The sequence below is a fragment of the Lissotriton vulgaris genome, chromosome 8, assembly GCF_964263255.1.
Source record: "Lissotriton vulgaris chromosome 8, aLisVul1.2, whole genome shotgun sequence".
Taxonomy (NCBI): domain Eukaryota; kingdom Metazoa; phylum Chordata; class Amphibia; order Caudata; family Salamandridae; genus Lissotriton; species Lissotriton vulgaris.
In genome coordinates, this window is record NC_141696.1 from 856,862,556 (window position 1) to 856,886,499 (window position 23,944).

Below are 23,944 nucleotides of genomic sequence, written 5' to 3' on the forward strand. Positions count from 1 at the left end.
AAATTACCTTCCCCCTGGGTCCCGTGTCTCCGCTCCAGCTCTTACCCGGAAGCACTGCACGGCCAGGCCCCACTGACGAAGCACAACGCTGCAATGCAGCATTGTGATTGGTAGGCACCCAGGCTCCCCTGACCAATCACAACACTGCAATGCAGCGTTGTTTGGTTGTGAGCATCCTGGTTGGACGCTCAATCACAGAATGATAGCCTGGGCTTGTTCTCCATGCGAAGGAGAAAGTGCGCAATGACACTTTGGACGGCCATCTTGGGCCGCCCAAACCAGTCATGCGTACTTGAGGGGGGAAACCACTGCCCTGCTCCATGAGCAGAGCAGCCCCGCCCACTCGCCGCCTACAAAGGAAACATATCATGATAATAACTGACTAGTTATTATCATGTTATGTTTCCCCCTCTTGCACTGCTTGAAAGCAGTGGGTGATGCTTCTCCACCATAGCGGAGGAGCCTCCACTGAATAAACGCTGGTGAATGGGCAGTCCGTGGATAAATGAAGCAATTAGTGCCTTGATCCTTACGCAAAGCAAAGTCAGAAGCAGGATGTGCCCACTGCAAGTACATGACCCTGTTACATAGTGATCCTCGCAAATATTTGGACATCATAACAAGTATAGTAATAAGGAGCAAGTTATGAAAAGTTGGAGTCGTCAAACAAAATGGCACAAAATCTCAGGACCACCAACGTCACACTTAGGGCTTCTACTTCACAACATTTCTGGGAAGCATTTTTTTAAATAAAGAGGGGTGGCATGATTTTGGAGCAAATTAACCGCTCAAGAGACCTGCCAGTTATATTTTGTAATGGTTACAGATATTCCAAACAGTGTAAAAATATTAAATCTATCTAGAGCGCCACAGAGGTAGTGATGTGTCTGGAGAAAGGCCCATACAGCAGTAACAAGCAGGGGATGATCGTAAGGAAGCCCTTTCCGGTGGCATAATGTCCTGTTCTAGAGCAGCATCTGCAGAAGGATATGGTGGTGTTATTAGTGCATGAGTGGACTGTCAAAAAGGAAGAGAAGCTGTGACTTGAGTATGAGTAGCTTGGGCTAGAGGCAGTGCTTAATTTTAGCCGGTGTGGGCCACAGGGATTTATGTTTTTTGAGACCAGCACTTATTTTACCTCATCAGACATTTCCCGAGAGCAAGAGAGGGAAAAACACAAAAAGGCACTGAAGTAGAAACCATCAGCAAAGGAGAAAGCCGGAACCTGCAAGAGTGAGATAAAGGGACCAGGAGTGTCTGGCATTGTATTAAAGAGGAGGGAGGTGAATTGAGGCCTACGCAGCCTTGGTATAAGGCGCTCTGAAATTTAATAGCGCCAGCCGCAGGCTTCTGAGCAGAGCTTTGGGCACTGACACTCCTTTTTTTACAAATTAAAAACTGAATATAGGAGGGGGGAATACACAAAGAGATCATTTGATGGGACAGGTCAATGGCTGAACGAATTGGTACATCCAGCTTGTATTCTAAATAGAAAAAATAGGTAATGCTAGAGTGTATTGCTTGGTATCAAACAACAAAGGCATCCCTACACCTAGAGAACCAGGGCATACAACATAATCTTCGAAACAACGGTTCTTATGGACAATAAAATGATAACTAGTAAATATTACAGACGCAATGGCAAATTTACCCGTAGTGGGACACTGAAGGAAAAGGCAACATGTACAGGACAAAACAAAAGACACTGTTTTAGCAAGAATGATCAAGTCTGTAGTCTACCATATAAATAAAGACCATGCAGGGTACCCCACGTGAAAAGAACCAACACAACAAAAGAGTTCAAAATAAAAGTAATACATTGAAAAAATCTCTCTGCCACATGTTAAAAAGACAGGGTGATGTTGGAGCAAATACGGAGCTGGAGACTAAACAGGGTCTTACAGGTAGATTCATCAAAGACCCGTTTTGCGAGTCTGTAATAGCGATTCATAAGGAATCGCTATTACAGACTCGCAAAACGGGATTCATGTAGGAATCGCAAAATAAATTGTGATTCCTACACATTCCTTATTTGCGATTAGCAAATTGCTAATCGCAAATAAGGAATAACTCCCCATTCATTCCTATGGGCCTAAAGGCCTAAAGGCCCATAGGAATGAATGGGGAGTATTCCTTATTTGCGATTAGCAATTAGCTAATCGCTAATAAGGAATGTGTAGGAATCGCAATTTATTTTGCGATAACTCCCCATTCATTCCTATGGGCCTAAAGGCCCATAGGAATGAATGGGGAGTATTCCTAAAGGCCCATAGGAATGAATGGGGAGTATTCCTTATTTGCAATTAGCTAATCGCAAATAAGATAGCGATTTCAAGGGTGCCTGGGGTGTCCAAAGGACACCCTGTAGTACCCCTGAAATGCAAATTTAAACAGGTGTTGCACACACACATGTCCAAAGGACATGTGTGTGTGTAACATGCAACAGAAAAAAATGCACTAATGTGCTTTTTACTATTTTTTCGCTATTTACCACGAAGTCAGACTTCGTGGTAAATAGCGACCAAATATTGCGAATTTGCAATTTCCAATTGGTTAATGAATTGCATTTAAGGAATCTCTAATAGAGATTCCTTAAATCCAATTCCTCGCAAATATGCGATTTCGCTAATAGCGATTTTTGCTTTTGGGATGATGAATCCCAAATGCAAAAATCGCACTCGCAAAGGGCCAGATTCTCAGAATCTGGCCCTTTGCGAGCGCAATATAGCTTCATGAATCGGGCTGTTAGTCTTTCAAACTGCAAGGCCAATGGCAGACCGGAAGGGCTTCTGTCATTAATGCACGTGCTGCTATATATGAAACAGCATAAGCCCTATGTAGCGTTTATGCTGTTTCTATGAAAAATTAACGCTGGAGAACAAAAAACATTATTGAGTGGGTGGGGTTATTTTTTATAGGTTATGATGACTCACGTCCTAGTTAAGAAAAGGTTATGGACACATGCCTAAAGAGCACACTGTGGCTTAACTGCATTTTTGAAAAAATGAGTTCTAATGCGATCTTTGTTTGTCTATTGTAGGGTCTCCATGGCAACGGCTTCCTCTCAGGTTCTTATACCAGAAATTAACCTCAACGACACGTTTGATACCTTCGCCTTGGATTTCTCCAGAGAGAGGAAGCTGCTGGAATGCCTGGACTATCTCACAGGTACTGATTTGTTTACTTTTCTTTGCATCGTGAGGCAGAAAGGGAAGGTCAGATTGGAGAACTGCGGTCACCTCCTAGGAGAGACGGGTATATGTTGTTTTATTTAGTTCCAAACCTTGCCTTGGGGCACTAGAAAGCGCAAAGCTGAAAGAGATGCCTTTGGTGAATCATTCACAGTGAATGTTATCTTGAGCGCTATGAGGGTGGCGTTGGCTGTCATAAATGCTTACACCAGCAACAAGAAATTTACTAAAACAATTAACTATACAAACTACTATTAAGGAACTTAATTTTGTGGCAATGTACTGTATTCAATTTGTATCTAATGTAGTCTGGTAAGGGATGCACGCCTCATATTATGTTGTCACAATGTTTCAGTTTGAAAAACAAAGACGTGATGGGCGGAAAGATTGGATGAATCTCATCTGCTAGCAATGTCTTGGGCTGGATTCCAGTCCATCATTTTTTGCTCACAATAATACTGCAGGTGGAGATGAGCCATATGCGAATGAGTCTTGGTCGTTCTTTAATAGGAAGGCGCAGCCCGTAATACTAATGTAGGTCTCTTCTTAAGAGACCCTCAAGCCGCCCAAGAGCAGTATCAGCATAGTTAGGTATCATCAGTGACGTGCAACTTGAGTCCAGTGGCACATTGGTCATGGGGCCCACAACTCTGCATACCTGTCGGACGTACGACATCTCACAGGTTACAAGGGGCCGCAGCCCGTGCAGGTAAGAGCGGTGGGGGGCAGGGGGTGGTTCAAATTTCGATGGACAATGATGAGGGAAACTTAAATAAATGATTAATTTTCCCTCATATTCGTCTGTCGTCCCCCCCCCCCCCCCCCCCCCCCCCCCCGGTGAAAGGCAGCAGGTCTTCTAAGAACCTCAATGCTGCCCGGTGCAGGGTTCCGCCTGTAATTCACTTAGGGTTCACTATCGAAATAATGAGACAGGCGCTGGGAACTGGAAGAAAAGCAAAAGGTTTATTTCTCATGAGGTGATCACGTCAAATGCAGATACCGGGATGTCTGAGGGAGGTGCTCTGCTGATAACTCCTTTGGCTCTTCCCTTTATACAGGTTTTACACAATGCATTTATTTCATCAACATGGTTACACAAGCTTGGAGTCCCCGCCCCGGGCAGGTTGCCACACAGGCCCAACAGTAATTCTCTTCCCACCCAGGTCAAACAGACAATCTTATCATGCAGGTGGACCTTGCTTCAGGGTCTAAAACATGTGAGACCTGCCAGATCTAAGAGTCCGTTCTGTTGATAAAAACATGTCCCATTGTTGGTAAAAACAAGTCTTGCTGTTTGCAGTGCAATAAATCATGTTTGCAAGGGTCTTTTTGGTATTTGGAACCTGTTTGTGTAACTAGGTGCAGTGAGAGGTAGAGTGTCTATGGGTTTCCCTTTAAAGAGAGATGAGAGGAAAAACGAGTTTGTGGCAGCAAGTGGCGCTGAGGTTTGTCGTGGCAATAGAGTTTATAGCCCCCAGCACACATAGCAGGTCGGTCAGAGGGCTGCTAGTAAGGGCAGGGTGAAACAAAGGTGACCAACAGAGTACAAAATGGCTGCAATAGATTAAAATGACTGCAGCTTATGTGCACATAGAAATTTCCACCAGACAAGATGGCGTAGGTAATGTTCACGATTGTCATTTCGCTTTTAACACCCAAAAAACTTATCTCAAATACTTCTAACTAGTCCCCACCCATGTACCATTAGGGATGGAAGTAGATACTCTTTCTGAAAATACAGGAGAGTTTGTTCATGTTATTGTCAACCTATAACATGAAACACAAGAAACTGTATTTTGTGAAAAACAGTGACTCAGCTGGGGGCCCTGGGCCTCTGAGGCCAGCGGCTTCAGCTCTGGTGCCAGAGGACCCCAGGGATCCAGATCAGTGCCAGTCAACCTCATGGTACCTTCCCCGGCGCCGATTCCAGTGGCAAAGCCCCCAACGCCGGTTGCGCCCCAACCGGTGTCCACCCCAGCCTCAGCCCCGACTTGGTCACGGAGCCGGATGCCTTTACCAGCGCCGACCAGTACTTTCGTACCTCTGTTTCCTTCTGGCATTCCCTACCGCCCTGACTAGCAGCCAGAGGAGGGTTAAGAGGACTGGGAGGGGTCTGGTGACCCTCTAGCAGACCAACTTAAGGAGCCGGACTTGCGAGAGGAGTTGGGTGAGGCCAGTGGTCTGGATACCTCACCAGACCTTGGTATGCTTTCTCCCCCTACTGTGGCTATGGAGGAGGGGCCTCCTACACTGTGGTGTTGCGTAGGGCATCTGAGGCCTTGGGCCTTGAGCTTCCTACGGTGGCAGTCGGGAATAACCTCCTGACTGAGGTGCTTCAGCTGGCAGCGACCTCTTCAGAGCCCCTACTGCCTTTCAATGAGGTCCTAACTGACAGCATTCTGGCCACTTGGTCCAAGCCCAGCACAGGGGCTCCTGTGGATAGGATGATTGCCCGACGCCACCGCTCGGCTCCGGGCAACCCACTTTTCCCTCTCCCAACACCCTTCCCCCGAGAGCTTTGTGGTCCAAGCCTCAACATCAAATGGCGCATTCCCTACTGCTCACCCAGACAGGGAATCCAAGAAGCTGGACCATCTTGGTAAAAAGATGTTTTCTTCTGCCAGCTTAGGACTGCAGTCAGGCCGTTACACACACTCTGTGTGGGACACGTGGCACAAGTGCTGCCACAGACGCTGCAAAGTTCACCATCAGGTGTGGATTGGATAAAACCGACTCGCTGGGTAGAACGATTTCTACATCAGTAGCCCTGAGGCACTATGCCTTGCTGAGTTCCACTGGCTTCTCTGGGTATGTTCAATCGACCCTTTTGGACATGCCCTTTGATGGGCGTCGCCTGTTTGGCTCGAGCTTTTCAAGAACTCTAAGGCTACGGGCAGATTCTTGGGCCTCGCTGCCACCTCTCACCCCATCCAATATGCCTCTCACCCCTTTCGTGGCTATAGAAGGGGTGCCCCACCACGCTCCACCCAGAGCCACAGACCTGCGCAAGCTACTCAGCCTCTGAGCGCCCAGGGACGTGGGACCCAACATCGTGGACCTGGGGGCCAGCGGGCGGGCCAGTCCACCAATGCCCCCCTTGCAGCATCGTCCAAACCTTCCTAATCTGACTTTTCAGGGCCATCACTTGCCAGTGTGTGGCAGGAGCCGCCATCACCTCCCCCACTGGCACAACATCACGTTGGACAGGTGGGTTTTGCAGATAGTCCAAAGGGGCTACTCCCTCCCCTTCGAGACTAATCCTCCCTCCATGCCACCTGCATTCCATCGCATGTTGGTGGATCATTTGGCCCTTCTCCACCTGGAAGTTACGTCTCTCTTGGCCAAGAGAGCTATAGAACGCATCCTGTGCCAGAAGTAGGTTGTGGTTGCTACTCCTACGACTTCCTGGTGCCCAAGAATGACAAAGGCCTGCGTCCTATCTTAGACCTCAGGGATGTGAACCACTTCCTCGGGAAGGAGAAGTTCAAGATGTTAACTTTGGCTCAGGTCTTGTCTGTCCTTGACCCTGGAGATGGGATGGTAGCGTTGGTCTTGCAGGACGCCTACTTTCACATCCCCATCTTGCCTGTCTGCCCATCGGCGATACCTGCGGTTCACGGTAGGCCACAAGCATTTTCAGTTCACTGTGCTCCCTTTTGGCCATATCAGTGCCCCTCGGGTGATCACGAAAGTGATGGCGGTGGTTGCAGCTCATCTGTGCAGATCAGGGGTTCCAGTCTTCTCCTATCTCAACGCCTGGCTGTTGAAGGCGGGCTCGCCCCAGGCTGTTGTTTCCCACCTCCACACTATGGGAGACCTCCTGCATTTGCTGGGGTACACTATCAATGTGCCGAAGTTGCACCTGATTCCCTCTCAGAAGCTCCTTTTCATCGGAGCGGTTCTGGACACAGCACTGTTTCATGTCTATCCTCCCTAGCAGCAAGTCCGGGATATTTGGGATATGATATTGAGGTTTCAGCCTCTATCCCGGATTTCAGTGAGAATGACCCTGAGGCTGCTGGGCCTCATGGCCTCCTGCATCCTGCTTGTAGATCATGCCAGATGGCATATGTGGGCATTGCAGTGGGACCTGGAGTTCCAGTGGGCGCAGCATATGGGGAATCTTTCTGATGTCGTCCAGAGCAGTGGTGGCTCACAAACCAGGATTGGGTCAGCTGCAGATCCCTCTCCCTTCCCCAACCAGAGTTCACAGTAGTGACGGATGCGTCACATCTGGAATGGGGCGTCCACGTGGGGAGGCGGAGATCAAAGGTCTCTGGTCTCCTGTGGAGTCCGGGCTCCACATCAACCTTCTGGAGCTCCGGGAGATTTGTCTTGCACTGAAGGCTTTCCTTCCCTCTGTCAAAGGAAGAGTAGTGCAGGTGTTCACAGACAACACCACCGCCATGTGGTACTGCAAAAAACTGGGCGGCGTGGGGTCGTGGACCTTATGTCAAGAGGCTCTTCACCTTTGGGCATTATGGCATATCCCTGGTGGTTCAACACCTGGCAGGTTCCCTGAACGCCATGGGCGGATGAACTCAGCCGCCGGTGCATGATGGATCACAAATGGCGTCTTCACTCGGAGGTGATGCAAGGTCTCTTTCAGCAGTGGAGAGAGCCTTGGTTAGATCTATTCGCCACCGAAGAGAACGAGCAATGTCAGCAGTTCTGGGCGTTGGAGTTTCCAAGGCAGCACTCGCTCTGTGACGCCTTTCATCGCGAGTGGAATTGCAGTCTCCTGTGCGCCTTTCCGCCTGTACCACTTCTACCCAGAGTGCTGAAGAAGATCAAGTGCGACCGGGCCCGAGTAATTCTTTTGGCTCCGGACTGGGCGCCAAAGTGTTTTGGTACCCCAAGCTCTTGAGCATGACCATCGATCCTCCGATCAGACTGCCTCTTCTGGAGGATCTTCTGTCGCAGCAGTAGGTGACAGTCCTCCACCTAAACTGTCCAGTCTCCACCTCTTTGCATGGATATTGAGTGGTGACAGGTGACAGCTTTGGACCTTCCTCCTGAAGTCTGTAATGTCATCTTGGCAGCCAGGCATCCCTCCACTAAAACGGTATACGCCTGTAGATGGAACAAATTTGTGGCTTGGTGCACAGCAAAGGCTGTGGATCCTCTTCCTGCCCCTCTTTCAGAGGTTCTCCTTTTTATTCTTTCTTTGGCCCAGCAGGGCTCTGCTCTGGGCACTCTGAAAGGCTATCTTTCAGCTAGTTTGGCCTTTCTTCGCCTTCCTGATGAGCCTTCTCTTTTCAAGTCCCCGATTGTTAACAGGTTTCTGAAGGACATTACACATCTCTTTCCTCCGTCCCCTTTCGTAATGCCCCAGTGGGACTTGAACCTTGTGCTTACTTATCTTATGTGTACTCCCTTTGAGCCACTACATAATTGTCCTCTTTGTCTCCTCACTTTGAAGACTGCTTTCTTGCTTGCCATCATCTCTGCTCGCAGGGTGAGTGAGCTTCAAGCCTTATCTTCCAGGCCTCCCTTTCTTGCTGTCCATCTGGAGAAAGTAGTCCTCTGTACTAGGGCCTCTTTTCTGCTCAAAATGTTTACCTCTTTCCACACACACCAGACCATCACATTGCCCACCTTCGGCAGAAGGAGAAGATGGTGGCTGACTAAGCAGTCTAGTCGTGAGCTCCCCGTCTCTTAGCATTGGTATGTAGTACTTCCCACCGAGGCAGAACCGAAGCAGAACCAGCAAACCGAAGTCGAGCAGAACAGGAGCGGAAACTAGGTGAATTATGCGGTGATGTGAGTTGTGCCATGTACTCTAACACAATCTATTTTGATAAGCGGCCACAGTAGTAGCGCCCAGCTAGCGCCGGGCAGCACGGAGCGGAGAAGCGCGGAAAAACCCCCCCACCTACGTAGCGTTCAAGATCTACCGGGTGTACAGACATGGTGAGTGGGTCCGTTTGAATGTGGCAATGAAGGAGCTGGATGTCAGCTGGATGTACTGTCGACTTACTGTGAGCGTTTCAGTAGTTCGTTGCAGTCTCCTCACTCTCTTCCCTGGTTTTGCGGTTTTGCGTTTGATGTCCAGCCTCGCTTCACTGTAGCCGCACGGAACACCGAACGCGGTGCACAGACGGCGGGGCAGTTAACAGATCGGCATAGAGGCTCCGGGCTGATCTCCGGAGATAAAGACGGAGGGCTGTAGAGCAAGGAGGAGGCCGGGGAGGCGAGGCAGCTGGAACCCAGAGAGGAATCCGCCACAGCGCCACTGTTAGAGGAAGGAGCCTGCGGGTGTAGCACTGGAGGGCTCTGAGAGCAAACACCCTGACTTGAACAACAGGGGAGTCAGTTCCAAGAGGTGCTCACCTTTAGTGTGGTGTATAAATGAGGGCGTTTACCCAAACATAGTCCCTGGGACCTGGGTTCTAAAGGTACTAGGAGGAGGGGGTCCCAGTGTAGGCGTGGTATAATACACACAAATCAAAAATTATTCTACATAAACACTGAATGGATCCACACTGTTTAATTCACAATGGGATATGGTATACTGAATATACAGAACAAATTATCAAAAGTTGTAGGCGGTTGTACAGTGCCCCAGGATGGGAAAGGGGGAGGGGAGTGGTGATCAAGTGAGGATGTGAAGATGGAAGGAGTTGGTGACAGTAAAATCAGTCAATTGGCAAAAACTATATTGACAAATTGAATTAATAACAAAAGGACCAAAAGTTCAGTGTTCGAATCAAAACGACATACTTCACATAATACAATCAATGTTACAATGGTGGCGTGAAGTTGATACAGAGAAAGGTGGTTGTCGACGTTTCGACCCTCAAATGAGCGCAGGGATTAGTCGTGCCCTTGCTGTGGGGTCTTCTTCAGGACCAAAGAGGGGGGGCAGGCAACCTAATTAGAGTGTATAAAAGGAAATTATAAAAGGAAATTATTATTCAAGGAGATGGGACAAGTAACGTTGTTCCCTAGGTGAAACCAATATATGCGCACAATGGTCAATTAGAGAATTGTCGTTCTTAATATGGATCTATTGCTCCACAGGCATGGACGTGTAGTGACGCGGGAGACCATAGAAAATTTGGCACCTTAGTATAATTAAAAGATGGATTCACACCAAGATGGCGCAATGGACTTATTTATGTCAATTGGAGCGTTTAGGGTCAGAGAACTGGCACATGGGGAGGTGGGGGTCACCCTCTAGAACAAGACATAAAGTAGTAAGTTTGGGGGACCTGAATATTTAGAGCGGCAAAGGGTCAAGAAATTACATCACGTAGGGTCCTTTCATATAGTGCGTGCCTGCAACGAAACACGTAAAATGAGTAATACAGGGACCATGTGCAATTTAATGGTCGCGTCGGCTTGAAGTAAAACAGGCTTACCAGTTAGGTGAAGTCTCAGAGACACGAGTTATGAAGGATGATATGGTGTCGGTCAAGCAATTGGGCCTGAAAATAAACGGGCGAATAGATCACTGTGGGATATTGATGGAGAAATCAAGAAGGCAGAGTAAACAGCCCAACTTCACATGATTACATGTAGCCAAGGGCTTACTGTTAGTACTGCGGTAACGGGACGTCTCCGCCTATGATCCTCGGGTGGTGAGACCTCCGTGGTATCTAATGAGGAGAAGTGCGGGGAAGAAAGTAAAGACGCCCGTGTGTGAAAAACGGGTAATGTTCTAGATGGGTAGAGGAGGTAAGAGGACTACTTACATGCGCCGAATGAATCGGAACTGGGAACGCCGCTCGCGATGGCGAGCCTGGTTTCCTATTAGTAAAATCACCATGGTAACCGTACCACGTGACGCTCGATGGGCATATAGAACTAAAGAAAAGACTGCGGCAGTTCTATGCTGTCAGTGCAAATATTAAAATGGTTGGTATTAGTCCCAGATTGAATTACAGTCTGGAATAAATGTTAGTGAAAGTAAATTGCAGACACACTGGATGTTGTTAGAGCCCGGGTGGAAGCGGGCGCAATTTGGGTGAAAATATACTCGATGCACACTGTGGTGTGAGGGCATATTGAGACGCAGATCCTGGGTAAATACCATGTAAAGTGGTATAAATCGTGGACAAGTCAATGTAGGGTACAACATAATAGGGGCAATACACTGTCAATATTACGATGCAGATCATAGGTAAAAGCCAATTGAGAGTGGTGTATATCATGAACCAGTCAATATAGGGTTACACATAATTGGGACTATATGCCATACTATTGACACAGTGTGCATCGAGTATTTTTTCACCCAAATTGCGCCCGCTTCCACCCGGGATCTAAAAACATCCAGTGTGTCTGCAATTTACTTTCACTAACATTTATTCCAGACTGCAATTCAATCTGGGACTAATACCAACCATTTTAATATTTGCACTGACAGCATAGAACTACCGCAGTCTTTTCTTTAGTTTTATACGCCCATCGAGCGTCACGTGGTACGGTTACCATGGTGATTTTACTAATAGGAAACCAGGCTCGCCATCGCGAGCGGCGTTCCCAGTTCCGATTCATTCGGCGCATGTAAGTAGTCCTCTTACCTCCTCTACCCATCTAGAACATTACCCGTTTTTCACACACGGGCGTCTTTAATTTCTTCCCCGCACTTCTCCTCATTAGATACCACGGAAGTCTCACCACCCGAGGATCATAGGCGGAGACGTCCCGTTACCGCAATACTAACGGTAAGCCCTTGGCTACATGTAATCATGTGAATTTGGGCTGTTTACTCTGCCTTCTTGATTTTTCCATCAATATCCCACAGTGATCTATTCGCCCGTTTATTTTCAGGCCCAATTGCTTGACCGACACCATATCATCCTTCATAACTCGTGTCTCTGAGAATTCACCTAACTGGTAAGCCTGTTTTACTTCAAGCCGACGCGACCATTAAATTGCACATGGTCCCTGCATTACTCATTTTACGTGTTTCGTTGCAGACACGCACTATATGAAAGGACCCTACGTGATGTCATTTCTTGACCCTTTGCCGCTCTAAATATTCAGGTACCCCAAACTTACTACTTTATGTCTTGTTCTAGAGGGTGACCCCCACCTCCCCATGTGCCAGTTCTCTGACCCTAAACGCTCCAATTGACATAAATACGTCCATTGCGCCATCTTGGTGTGAATCCATCTTTTAATTATACTAAGGTGCCAAACTTTCTATGGTCTCCCGCGTCACTACACGTCCACGCCTGTGGAGCAATAGATCCATATTAAGAACGACAATTCTCTAATTGACCATTGTGCGCATATATTGGTTTCACCTAGGGAACAACGTTACTTGTCCCATCTCCTTGAATAATAATTTCCTTTTATAATTTCCTTTTATACACTCTAATTAGGTTGAATGCCCCCCTCTTTGGTCCTGAAGAAGACCCCACAGCAAGGGCACGACTAATCCCTGCGCTCATTTGAGGGTCGAAACGTCGACAACCACCTTTCTCTGTATCAACTTCACGCCACCATTGTAACATTGATTGTATTATGTGAAGTATGTCGTTTTGATTCAAACACTGAACTTTTGGTCCTTTTGTTTTGTATTAAATTTGTCAATATAGTTTTTGTCAATTGACTGATTTTACTGTCACCAACTCCTTCCATCTTCACATCCTCACTTGATCACCACTCGCCCCCCCTTTTCCCATCCTGGGGCACTGTACAACGGCCTACAACTTTTGATAATTTGTTCTGTATATTCAGTATACCTTATCCAATTGTGAATTAAACAGTGTGGATCCATTCAGTGTTTATGTAGAATAATTTTTGATTTGTGTATATTATACCACGCCTACACTGGGACCCCCTCCTCCTAGCACCTTTAGTGTGGGCAAAAGCGGCTCATGCTCGATTGATAAACAATAAAACGGCACATCGTGTCCCACATCATGTTCCAGCCAGAGGAGAAGGAGGCATAATCTTGGACTATAGCATAATGGGTGCATACTTAGTCCCTATACAAAACAATAGAACAGAGGGGCCCAAGAAAGCAGTGTATCAAATAAAGACTCCAGTAAATACTTTTTCCTGTGTTATTTTGAGGTCTGGGGGCTTGGAGAGGGGCCTTAAGGCGGAGGCAGAGGCAGCGTGCAGTAAGCCTGAAAGCAGAGAAGGTAAACTGTGCAGAGCACCTCTCAAAAGCAAACTGGATAAACGTAAGGTGCCCCCTCCAGAAAAAACTACCCTAACGGAGGGAAGGTCCACAGGAGGAGGTTACTGCCCGTGAAGTCTGAAGGGTGGCTATCAGGGGCTTAAGGATACTAAAGATACAACTAGAACTGAAGACCTAAAAACCGCAAATGTATCCAAGGAAGAGAATAAAGACGCCGGCAGAGGTAATAGTAAGCCCTGCCCACTTACTCACAGTAAATACTCCTATAATAATGGGAGGTGATTTCAACATCCTATTAAATCCAAAAGAGGATAGATACCCGATAGGGAAATTACCATCAACTCCGAAAATGCGAGAGTGGGTCGGAATCTGCATGAAGGATCTAGAGATAATGGATATCTGGAAAGCGAAGGGGGACAAAGAACATAAATTCACCTTTAAGAACAAGAGGCTAGGCCACGAATCCAGAATTGACTTTTTCCTTCTTAGTTATAATCTTGCAGAGTACACAAGTGAGGTGAAACATATCCCAGAACATTTGTCTGATCATTCCGCGGTACAATTGAACTTGGTAATATCGGAGGTTCTAACGCAACAAAGATGGACTGTGGATAAGAGAATATTTCTAGACGAAGCAAGTGTGGCTAAAATGGCAGAGGAGACACAGCAAATTTTTTAATTAAATCTAGAAGGAACCTCCAAACAAATAACGTGGGATGCCTTTAAAGCCTATATGAGGGGGAATATCATGAGTATAATGGCCCATAAAAATAGAGAGAAAAGAGTCTATATACAAAATATCGAAAGCGGCTTGCTGGATCTCAATGGAGAATTAAAAAAGGCCACGAATGTTCAAGAAAGTGAAGAACTAAGAGATAGAGTAAGAATAAAGAAATTGGAAATGTCTGAGTATTTGGAAACAATAGTAAAAGAAAGATGGGAGGTCAGCAAACTTTCTAATTACGAATACGGTGAAGGATGTGGGAAAATTCTCGCCTGGAAAGCAAGAACAGAGCGAACTAGGAATCACGTTAATAAAATACATAGAGAGGGTCAAAATGGATGTGTCTCTGAAAACAAGGAAATAAGAAAGGAATTTACAGATTTTTTCACAGAGTTATACACGGAAGAAAGTACTTGTGATGAAGACCAGATACAAAGCTTGCTCGAAATTATAGAGTTTCCTGAAGCATCCCCGGAACAAAGAAGGCAATTGAATCTAAAAATAAGTGAGAAGGAAGTTGCGGAAGCAATAAAATCATTAAAAAGAGGAAAGGCGGCAGGCCCAGATTCTTTACCTAATGAACTATATCAAGTACTCCCAAAGAATGTCCTGACCCCTTTTACAAACCTTCTCAACAAAATTTTTTTGATTAATGGAGAGCTTCCTAAATCATGGAATGAAGCGATAGTAAGTATACTATTAAAACCAGGAAAGGACCCCACTAAATGTGAGTCCTATAGACCCATTTTCCTTCTAAACAGCGACTACAAAATATATACGCAAATATTAGCAAAAAGGCTAGGGACAGTGGCAGGGTCCCTAATCCATCTGAATCAAAAGGGTTTTATTAATGGTAGACAGATCACCGAGCTGTCTCATGAACTTATCGCCACCATAGACATTGCAACCCATAACCATGTACCTTTGGCAGTCATAACATTCGACGCTGCCAAAGCGTTTGATCGGGTCAGCTGGCCCTTTCTAAGCGTTACATTAGCAAAATTTAACCTGGGAAATAATTTTGAGACAGCTGTAAAGAACATCTACAAGAGTCCAACGGCTAAAATGTTGGTCAACGAGACACTTACTGATAGTGTGCACATAGAGAGAGGAACTAGGCAGGGATGCCCCCTGTCCCCATTATTATTTAATTTTTACATAGAACCTCTAGCCTGCCTCCTAAGATGGGAAGAAGAGATTTTACCCTTTAAATTTCAGGGATGGGACAAAAAAGTTGCATTGTTTGCTGATGACCTAATGTTATTCACTGGGAACTTAAACAACTCCCTTCCAAAAATAGAGAAGATTATAAGTGACTTTGGAGCAGTTTCAGGGTACCAAGTAAATAAATCTAAATCAGAACTAATGGAATGGAACATCGCGTCTGGAAATCCTTTAGTGAAGACCAAATTAAAGTATCTTGGAGTTGAGTATAGTAAGAATATTGAAGAAATAGTAAGCTTAAACTTCAAAAGAGTGCACAAGGAAATTAGCAGACTTTTAAAGGCTTGGTCAGGCCTACGCTTATCTTTCCTAGGTAAATCAAACCTAGTAAAAATGACAGTATTACCGAAGTGCACCTATTTATTCAATTCTCTTCCATTGGAGTTTAAAAAGGCGGAGATCAAAAAACTACAAGGGGAAGTATCCAGTTTCATATGGGGGTCAAAAGGAGTAAGGATCAGTTGGAAAAAGCTGAGAAGACACAAGCTACAAGGAGGTATAGCCAGCCCGGATCTACTGGAATATTATAAAGCGTTCCAATTTAAAAATATAAGATTTCTATTAGGCAAAAGTGAAGAGTCTTGGAAAGCATTAATTGGGTCAGGAAACGATCACTATCTATACAAATTTGGCCATCCCAAATTTTTTACAAAAATCAAGTTGAAGACGATAAGATCTGCAGTAAGAATATGGTATGACATAAGAACTACTCTAGGAATACCGTACTATAGCAAACACTCCCCAATTTGAGATTCTCAAGGAACACCAGAGTGTTTAAAAGATAGCTTAATCAACCCACTAAAAGAAGCCCACATAATTTATTGGGGCCAGTTGATAAAAGGAAACAAGATTACAGAGTGGGAGACCCTTGACAGAGAGACCCAGGGGACGTTATCAAGATTCAAATATTATCAATTAACAAGTTGGGTTAAAGGAGTAAAAGAAAATTTTCAAGGGGATGATAATATTGAACAAAAGATCCAAAACACTGTACCTTTTAAGAAGGAGATATCATTTTGGTACTGGGCCTTGATAAGATCTGGGGAAGAAGAATATAAAGTCCCGCAAGACATCTGGGGAAATTCTATGCTAAACCGTCCAATTGGGAACCTTTGGGACGCCTCGAACACTCTTGCAGCTAGAGTGATAAAATCTGTTCCGTTAAAGAAGAATCATTTGTTCACAATACATAGAGGATATTGGACCCCACAAAAACTGTCAAAATTCCAAAACAGCACAGTAAAGAAATGTCCAAAATGTAGTATGGAAAGAGCGGATGATCTGCACATGTTGCGAGAATGTCCACTGCTGGCAGAATACTGGGACTTGATTGATAGGACGCTCTCCGAGGTCATAGAACAGCCCATAGAGGTACGGGTTGAACTAATTATTTTTGGGACTTGTAAATACGCACACAATATCATACTGTCTAAGGGGCAAGAAAATATCCTATTTTTACTAATTCTTTTAGCCAGGAGGGAAATATGTATACAATGGATAAAAAACTCACCACCAAGATACTCTGATTGGTTAAACTCCATCCTAAGGGTATATAAAGTGGATAAACAGGGAAGGGAGAGCAAGAAAAACAGGTTCTGGGATATTCGGGAAAAGTATAAATTGGGAACTGATTGGGGGTCCAATGATTAAAGCAAAGGCACCACTGATTTCAAGCTGAGTCTTGAATTGAGTAGTCAAAATGACTAGCTCCCCTCCCTCTGAAAATCATGTGCTAAGAGATGGACAAAAGGAGGCCCCGAAGGATAAGGTAAACGGAACACCACGAATAACCAAGGGCCGAATTCAGGAAGCGGGGCCCCTGACTCCTCCATACTCTAATCTTTTTTGCTTGATGAGGACTAAAAAAAAAAAAAACACATTGCCCACCTTCTTCCTGCCTCCGCACCCTTCCAAAGAGGAGGAGAGACTCAACCATTTGGATCCAAAACGTGTGCTGTCTTTCTACCTTGACCGCACTAAAGACTTCCGGGTGGACGATCAATCAATCAATCATAACACTTGTATAGCGCGCTACTCACCCGGCAGGGTCTCAAGGCGCTTGGGGGAAGGGGTCTGCTATTGCTCGAACAGCCAGGACTTGAGTTGTCTCCTGAAGGCGAGATGGTCCTGGGTCAGCCGAAGATGGATGGGGAGGGAGTTCCATGTCTTGGCCGCCAGGTAGGAGAAGGATCTGCCACCAGCGGTGGCTCTTCGGATGCGTGGTACGGCGGCGAAGGCGAGGCTTGTCGAACGTAGCTGGCGGGTGGGCGTGTAGAATGTCAGACGGTCGTTGAGGTACTTGGGTCCCAGGTTGTGGAGAGATTTGTGTGCGTGGGTGAGGAGCCTGAACGTGATCCTCTTGCTGACGGGGAGCCAGTGCAGGTCCTTCAGGTGGCCGGAGATGTGGCTGCGTCGGGGGATGTTCAGGATGAGACGGGCAGAGGCGTTCTGGATGCGTTGGAGTCTTTTCTGTATCTTGGCTGTGGTTCCGGCATAGAGGGCGTTTCCGTAGTCCAGTCAGCTAGTGACGAGTGCCTGGGTGACCGTCTTCCTGGTCTCGGTCGGGATCCATCGGAAGATCTTGCGGAGCATGCGTAGGGTGTTGAAGCACTATGAGGAGACGGCGTTGACTTGTCTGGTCATCGAGAGGGAGGAGTCCAGGATGAAGCCCAGGTTGCGTGCGTGGTCCGTTGGTTTGGGTGCGCTGCCCAGGGCCGGGGCCACCAGGAGTCGTCCCTGGCAGAGGGTGATGATCCAAGGATGAGGACTTCCGTCTTGTCTGAGTTCAGTTTCAGGCGGCTGTTCTTCATCCACTCGGCTGCTTCTTTCATCCCTTCGTGTAGGTTGGTTCTGACGGTGGCAGGGTCGTTTGTGAGGGAGAGGATCAGCTGGGTGTCGTCGGCGTAGGAGATGATGTTGAGGTTGTGCTGGCGTGCGATGGCTGCGAGAGGTCTCATGTAGATGTTGAAGAGGGTAGGGCTGAGTGATGATCCTTGCGGTACGCCGCAGATGACTTCGGTGGCCTCGGATCGGAACGGGGGGGGCGAACTCTCTGAGTTCTGCCGGTGAGGAATGAGATGATCCACTCCAGTGCCTTCTCTTGGATACCGATGTTCCTGAGGCGTTGAACTAGGGTGCGGTGGCAGACGGTGTCGAACGCTGCAGAGAGGTCCAGGAGGATGAGGGCCACTGTTTCCCCGTTGTCGAGCACTGTTCTGATGTCGTCGGTGGCTGCGATGAGGGCGGTCTCGGTGCTGTGGTTGGCTCGAAAACCTGACTGCGAGGGGTCGAGGGATCCGTTTGTCTCGAGGAAGGCTGCAAGCTGTCTGTTGACGGTCTTCTCGATGACTTTGGCAGGGAAAGGGAGGAGCGAGATGAGGCGAAAGTTCTTGAGGTCGGTGGGGTCCGCTGTTGGTTTCTTCAGTAGGGCGCTGAGCTCGGCGTGCTTCCAGCTCTCTGGGAAGGTGGCGGTGTTGAAGGAGACGTTGATGATGTCCCGCAGTTGGGTTGCGGTGATGGAGTCGGCCTTGTTGAAGACGTGGTGGGGGCAGGGTCGGTCGGAGATCCGGAGCGGATGGTGTTCATCGTGCGGGCTGTGTCTTCGGTGGTCACCGTTGTCCAGGTGCGGAGGGTGGTGGTGGAGGGCGTTGGTTCGACGGTTGGGAGCGTTGATGGTGCGCCGAAGCTGTTGTGGATGTCGGCGATCTTGCGGTGGAAGAACGAGGCGAGAGAGTCGCAGAGGTCTTGTGAAGGAGTGATGTCGTTGTTGCCGGTGCTGGGGTTGGAGAACTCCTTGACGATGTTGAAGAGTTCCTTGCTGTCGTGGGTGTTGTTGTCCAGTCGTTCCTTCAGTGATTTCTTCTTGGTAGTGCGGATAAGCTGGTGGTGCTTGCGGGTGGCGTGTTTGAGGGCGGTCATGTTGTCTGTGGTCTTGTCTAAGAGCCAGGCTTTCTCGAGAGTGCGGCAGTTCTTCTTGGATTCCTTGAGTTAGTCGGTGAACCAGGAGGCTTTCTTGCTTCTGGGTCTGCTGGTAGGGTTCTTAAGTGGCGCGAGGTCGTCAGCGCAGTCGGACAGCCACTTCGTGAGGTTGCGTGCTGCTTCGGTGGGGTCCGTTGTGCTGGCGGGTGGGTTCTGACTGAGGGAGGTGATGAGCTGTTCGGCGGTGATCTTGCTCCAGTTCCTGTGGGGAACCTGTTGCGGGTGGTGGTGGGTCGTGGTTCTTCTGAAGCTGAAGTGGACGCAGCTGTGGTCGGTCCAGTGAAGTCCTGTGGAGTGGCTGAAGGTGATGTGCTTGCTGGATGAGAAGACTGGATCAAGTGTGTGGCTGGCGTAGTGGGTGGGGGTGTTGACCAGTTGCTTGAGTCCGAGGTTGGCGAGGTTGTCCTGCAGGGTGGTGGTGTTGCAGTCATTGTTGTTCTCCAGGTGGAAGTTGAGGTCCCCGAGGAGGATGTAGTCAGCGGAGGGGAGGGCGTGTGGGCTGATGAAGTCGGCGATGTCTTCGCTGAATTGTGTGCGGGGTCCTGGGGGTCTGTAGATGAGGGTGCCTCTGAAGGTGGTCTTGGGGTCGGTGTGGATCTGGAAGTGAAGGTGTTCGGCCGCTGAGAGGGTGTAGTTGGAGTTGGTCGTGATGCGGATGGTGTTCTTGTGGACGATGGCGATGCCTCCTCCAGTCTGGTTGATGCGGTCCTTCTGGGTGATCTTGTATCTGTCCGGATTGGCGATGTCGGGCGCTGAGGAGGCGTTCATCCAGGTTTCTGTCAGGAAGGCGACGTCTGGAGATGTGGTGTCGAGGAGGTTCCAGAGTTCCACGGCGTGTCTGTGGAAGGAGCGGGTGTTGAGCAGGATGCACTTCAGGTGGTTACTGCTGGTGCTCGTCTTGGCGGGTGCGGTGCAGGTCCGGATGCAGGAGAAGTTGCAGGCTCGGCAGCAGAAGGGTCCATGGGAGCGTCTCGGGGTGGCTTGGTAGCATCCGGAGGTTCGGCCGGGGTTGAGTTTGTTGAGTGTAGCGGCGTCGTAGGACCGGCGGATGGGTTGGCAGCCTCGGGGGCCAGGGGTCCTGGCGCTGGGCGTGGTCCAGGCGCAGACGGGCTTGCCTTTGGCGCGCCTTCGGCGCACAATCGGCGCGCCCGCTGCGCGTGACCGCTGCGCGTGCATGGTGGCGTCATAAGAAGGAAGCCGGGAGGGAGGGTCCGCTGGGTGGCGGGAGCGGGCTGACCAATCGGCTGGCGGGGGCCGCAGGGACGCAGCGGCGGGAAAGCGGGAGGAGGAATGCGGGCGGCTCAGCGGCGGCTGGGTCGCCTGCAGCGGCGGCGAAATCCACAAGGAAGAAGGCGGCAGTAGAGCAGCAGGAGGAGCGTGGGGGCGACCCGGCCTAGGTGAGGCACAGTGGTCGCTCTTCGTGAGAAATGTGGGCACCAAGAAAGGTAGAGCAGTGTACAATTGTATCATATCTTGATCGGTTGTCCCATGCATTAAGATCTGTTATTCTTTGGCTAATAAGAAACCTCCAGTAAGACTGAGCGCCCACTCTACCAGGTACGTGGAGTTCCTCTGGTTGGCATCTGCCAGGCAGCCACATGGGCATCCCTGCTCACAATCACAAAAGTCCGAAGAGACTGCTTTTTCGGCCGTTCTGTTCTCCAGGACTTCCTGGTGTGAACTTGATTCACAGACCCACCTCCAGGGTTGGTATTGATGGGGTATCTAATCTAAGGTAACAAATCTATAACTACGGTCTCTTTCAGGTGAACAAGTTACTTACCTTTGGTAATGATGTACATTCTGTAAGAGCCATTAGTAGTTATAGATTCCTTACCGCCCCACCCAGCCTCCCCATTCTGTGAACTGACTTCTAGGGATAGGGACACCCTTACAGGGCCCTAGTTATGTGCACAAGTGGTCACAGAGTCTTGAATTCCTCTGCGCTTCTGGTGTGGTAAGTTGCACGCAGGGGCGGCGTCTAAGTGAACACAGTGACGTCATCCCGGCGACCACGATGCCGACGACGAACACGGAGTCGACCGACGCCACCTACCGACGCGCAGGGGTTTTGCTAAGAAATTATTTCTTCGGATCCAGTCTAACGACTAGGGGTAATTCTAAGGTAAGGAATTTATAACTAATAATGTCTCTTACAGATACATTGTTACCAAAGGTAAGTACCTAGTTCTTCATTCCCCACAACTCATCTGGGTAAAGATTCCAACAGGACCGTGATGTTTTGAAAACACATATTCTCTTCTGCTAAACTGGCACTGAGATGGGTCAATGTATTTGTTTATTGGGCCGATACACACGTCTTCTGAGACCAGGCCAGCAATTGCTATGGGGCCTTTCTGGCTTAAGCAATTCAAGATGTGCAAAATGTGGCTAGACATGTGATTTATGCCAGCCTACATACTACTGATTGCCTATTAAGGATCATTGACACCAGTGTTTTGTTCCGCTGACACTCATGGATACTTTCCATTGGATTTTCTGAAGATGCACAAGCTTCTCTTATGGATATGCCTTTTGATGACTTATTAAACAATTAAGCACCGATTGAAAATGCTCACTCTGCCTTAGAGCATTTTAAAGAAAGTAGAGCCATGGTTCACTCCTTGAGTCTGTTGACCCCTGCCAAGCACTTCCCAGATCAGTTCAGAAAATTGTGTGGTTACTGCAGGGGTCTGATGTTTAGTCAACAACATGGTCCCTTCATCACTGCAGCAGTCACCCCCAGCCCTTTTGAATCCAGTGATGTGAGTCTGGCAGGCATTGTGTAGGTCAGCAGGGGCACAAGTCTTCCTAGTCTCCTTCACCTGCAGCAACAACCAGCAAGCCACTTTAGTTTTCCCTTAGTAGCACACATCCATTCTGTGGTGGGTAGAATTCATCACTTCTTCCCAGGGTCATCACCATTCCATCACCGTACATTTACTTTTAATTCACAATAAATACTGAGCGTGCAAGCCATTTTCTCTTCAGCTTCCAGTTGCCAAAATCGATTTTTGCTTAATGGTGTTGCATGTCATTTCTTTGCTCAACCTCTCTTGCATCTTTAAAAGGATCAGAGACATATCCTGTGCACAGAGATTGTGAGTACTTACATTATGTTGCTAAGGAATTGTTGCTTTAAAAAAGGTTTCCTTTTGTTTACAGCTCCTAACCCTCCAGTTATTCGAGAAGAGCTGTGCACGGCTTCGTATGACACAATCACCGTCCATTGGACTTCCGATGACGAGTTTAGTGTGGTCTCCTATGAGCTTCAGTACACCATCTACACTGGACTAGCCAATGTAGTTAGTAAGTACAGCACATGCATTACTCTAACTTTTTTATTCCGCTTATTTGGGTGGTTTACTTTTCAGATGTCCTCTTTACCCATCCCCTCGTCACCCTCTCCCTTTTCCATGTACTCTGCCTCGATCATGCACCTATCGGATATTTTATATACTTTGGGCCATATGTATCAAAATGTTGTTTTGTGATTCTCAAATGGCAATTTTCAGCGAATCGCAATTTGAGAATCTCAAAATGCAATGTATGTGGGATTTACTAATAATTTTGGGAATCCCACATATTCCTTACTTGCGAATCGCAAATTGAGATTCGCAAATAAGAAATACCTTCCCATTCATTCCTATGGGCTAGGAGGCCCATAGGAAAGTATGGGAAGTCATTCTCAATTTGCAATTAACAATTAGAGAATCGCAAATTGCGAATGCAATTTCAAGGGTGTCAGGGTGTCAAAAGGTCACCCTGCTGCACCCCTGAAATGTGCATATGTGCACCACATGGCACTTTAAAAAACTGCAAAATAGTGAATTTTTAAGTGAAATCGCAATTTACCACCAAGTTGAAGTTGGTGGTAATTTGCGATTCCTTAAGGCCAAATCGCACTTTCTTTTGTGCTTCTTACATCGAATTTAAGAAATCGCAATTTGCGATTCCTTTAATACAATTGCAAAATAAGGAATCGCAGAATTTGCGATTCCTTATTTTGCGTAGAGGTTTTTGTATGCTACATTGCACACTGCTAATTTGCGATCGCAAACGCTGAAATTCTGCGAATTTAAGCCTTTGCGATCGCAAATTGGCTTCATACATATGGCCCTGTATTCTTCAGTTTCCCTTTACTTTTCTTGTGGCTGCCTTCCCCATTGTTCCCTCCCATGCTTTAAAAGTTTCATTTTCTCCTCTCTTCCAAATTTCAGTGATTCCTATTGGTATTTTTTGGACATGTATCAAACTGTGTTGGGGAAATATCCAGCTCATTCCAATTGCATCTTGGAACGCATTACTGGTCTTTAATGACATGTCTTGGTTCCAGTTGATACTTTTATTTAGCCAAAAGAATTTCCCATGTTTTTCCTGGATATATATGTTAAAATGCCCACAGTTTTAACTGTATCAAGTGGAAACTAATTGTAAGTAGAAAAATCTGCACCATGACCTTCTTTACTTTCACCCCACCCTCTTATTCCCCATCCGCTTTCCTTCCTTCCTGTACTGTGGGTGTGTGTGCATTGCTCAGTGGCTCATGCAAACGCCTAAGAAGGTTTATACTCGTGTTCCAATTTGGAAAGCCTTTACACTGACATAAAAATATCAGTGGGTCATATACTTCACAAATTTCTGTTTAAGCGATATAAATGTGTTATTCATCATATGTGCATGTCGGGTCTTATAAAATAAAGACCTCATTACATAAGCATTAAAACC

At 47.3% G+C, this 23,944-nt stretch overlaps 1 protein-coding gene across 4 annotated transcripts in view; it reads left to right on the forward strand.

Annotated features, from left to right (window-relative positions):
* The window catches only part of MID1 (midline 1), a 511,850-nt gene that overhangs the window by 400,373 nt on the left and 87,533 nt on the right, over positions 1 to 23,944 (forward strand). For all 4 annotated transcript variants that reach the window (XR_015299320.1, XR_015299321.1, XM_086934783.1 and 1 more), the window contains exons 6-7: positions 3,041 to 3,168; positions 22,382 to 22,525. Coding sequence is in view for 2 of the 4 variants with exons in the window: in XM_086934783.1 (XP_086790909.1) it covers positions 3,041 to 3,168; positions 22,382 to 22,525 (272 nt within the window). In the remaining 2 variants the exon portion in view is untranslated. The remainder of the gene's footprint in view (positions 1 to 3,040; positions 3,169 to 22,381; positions 22,526 to 23,944) is intronic.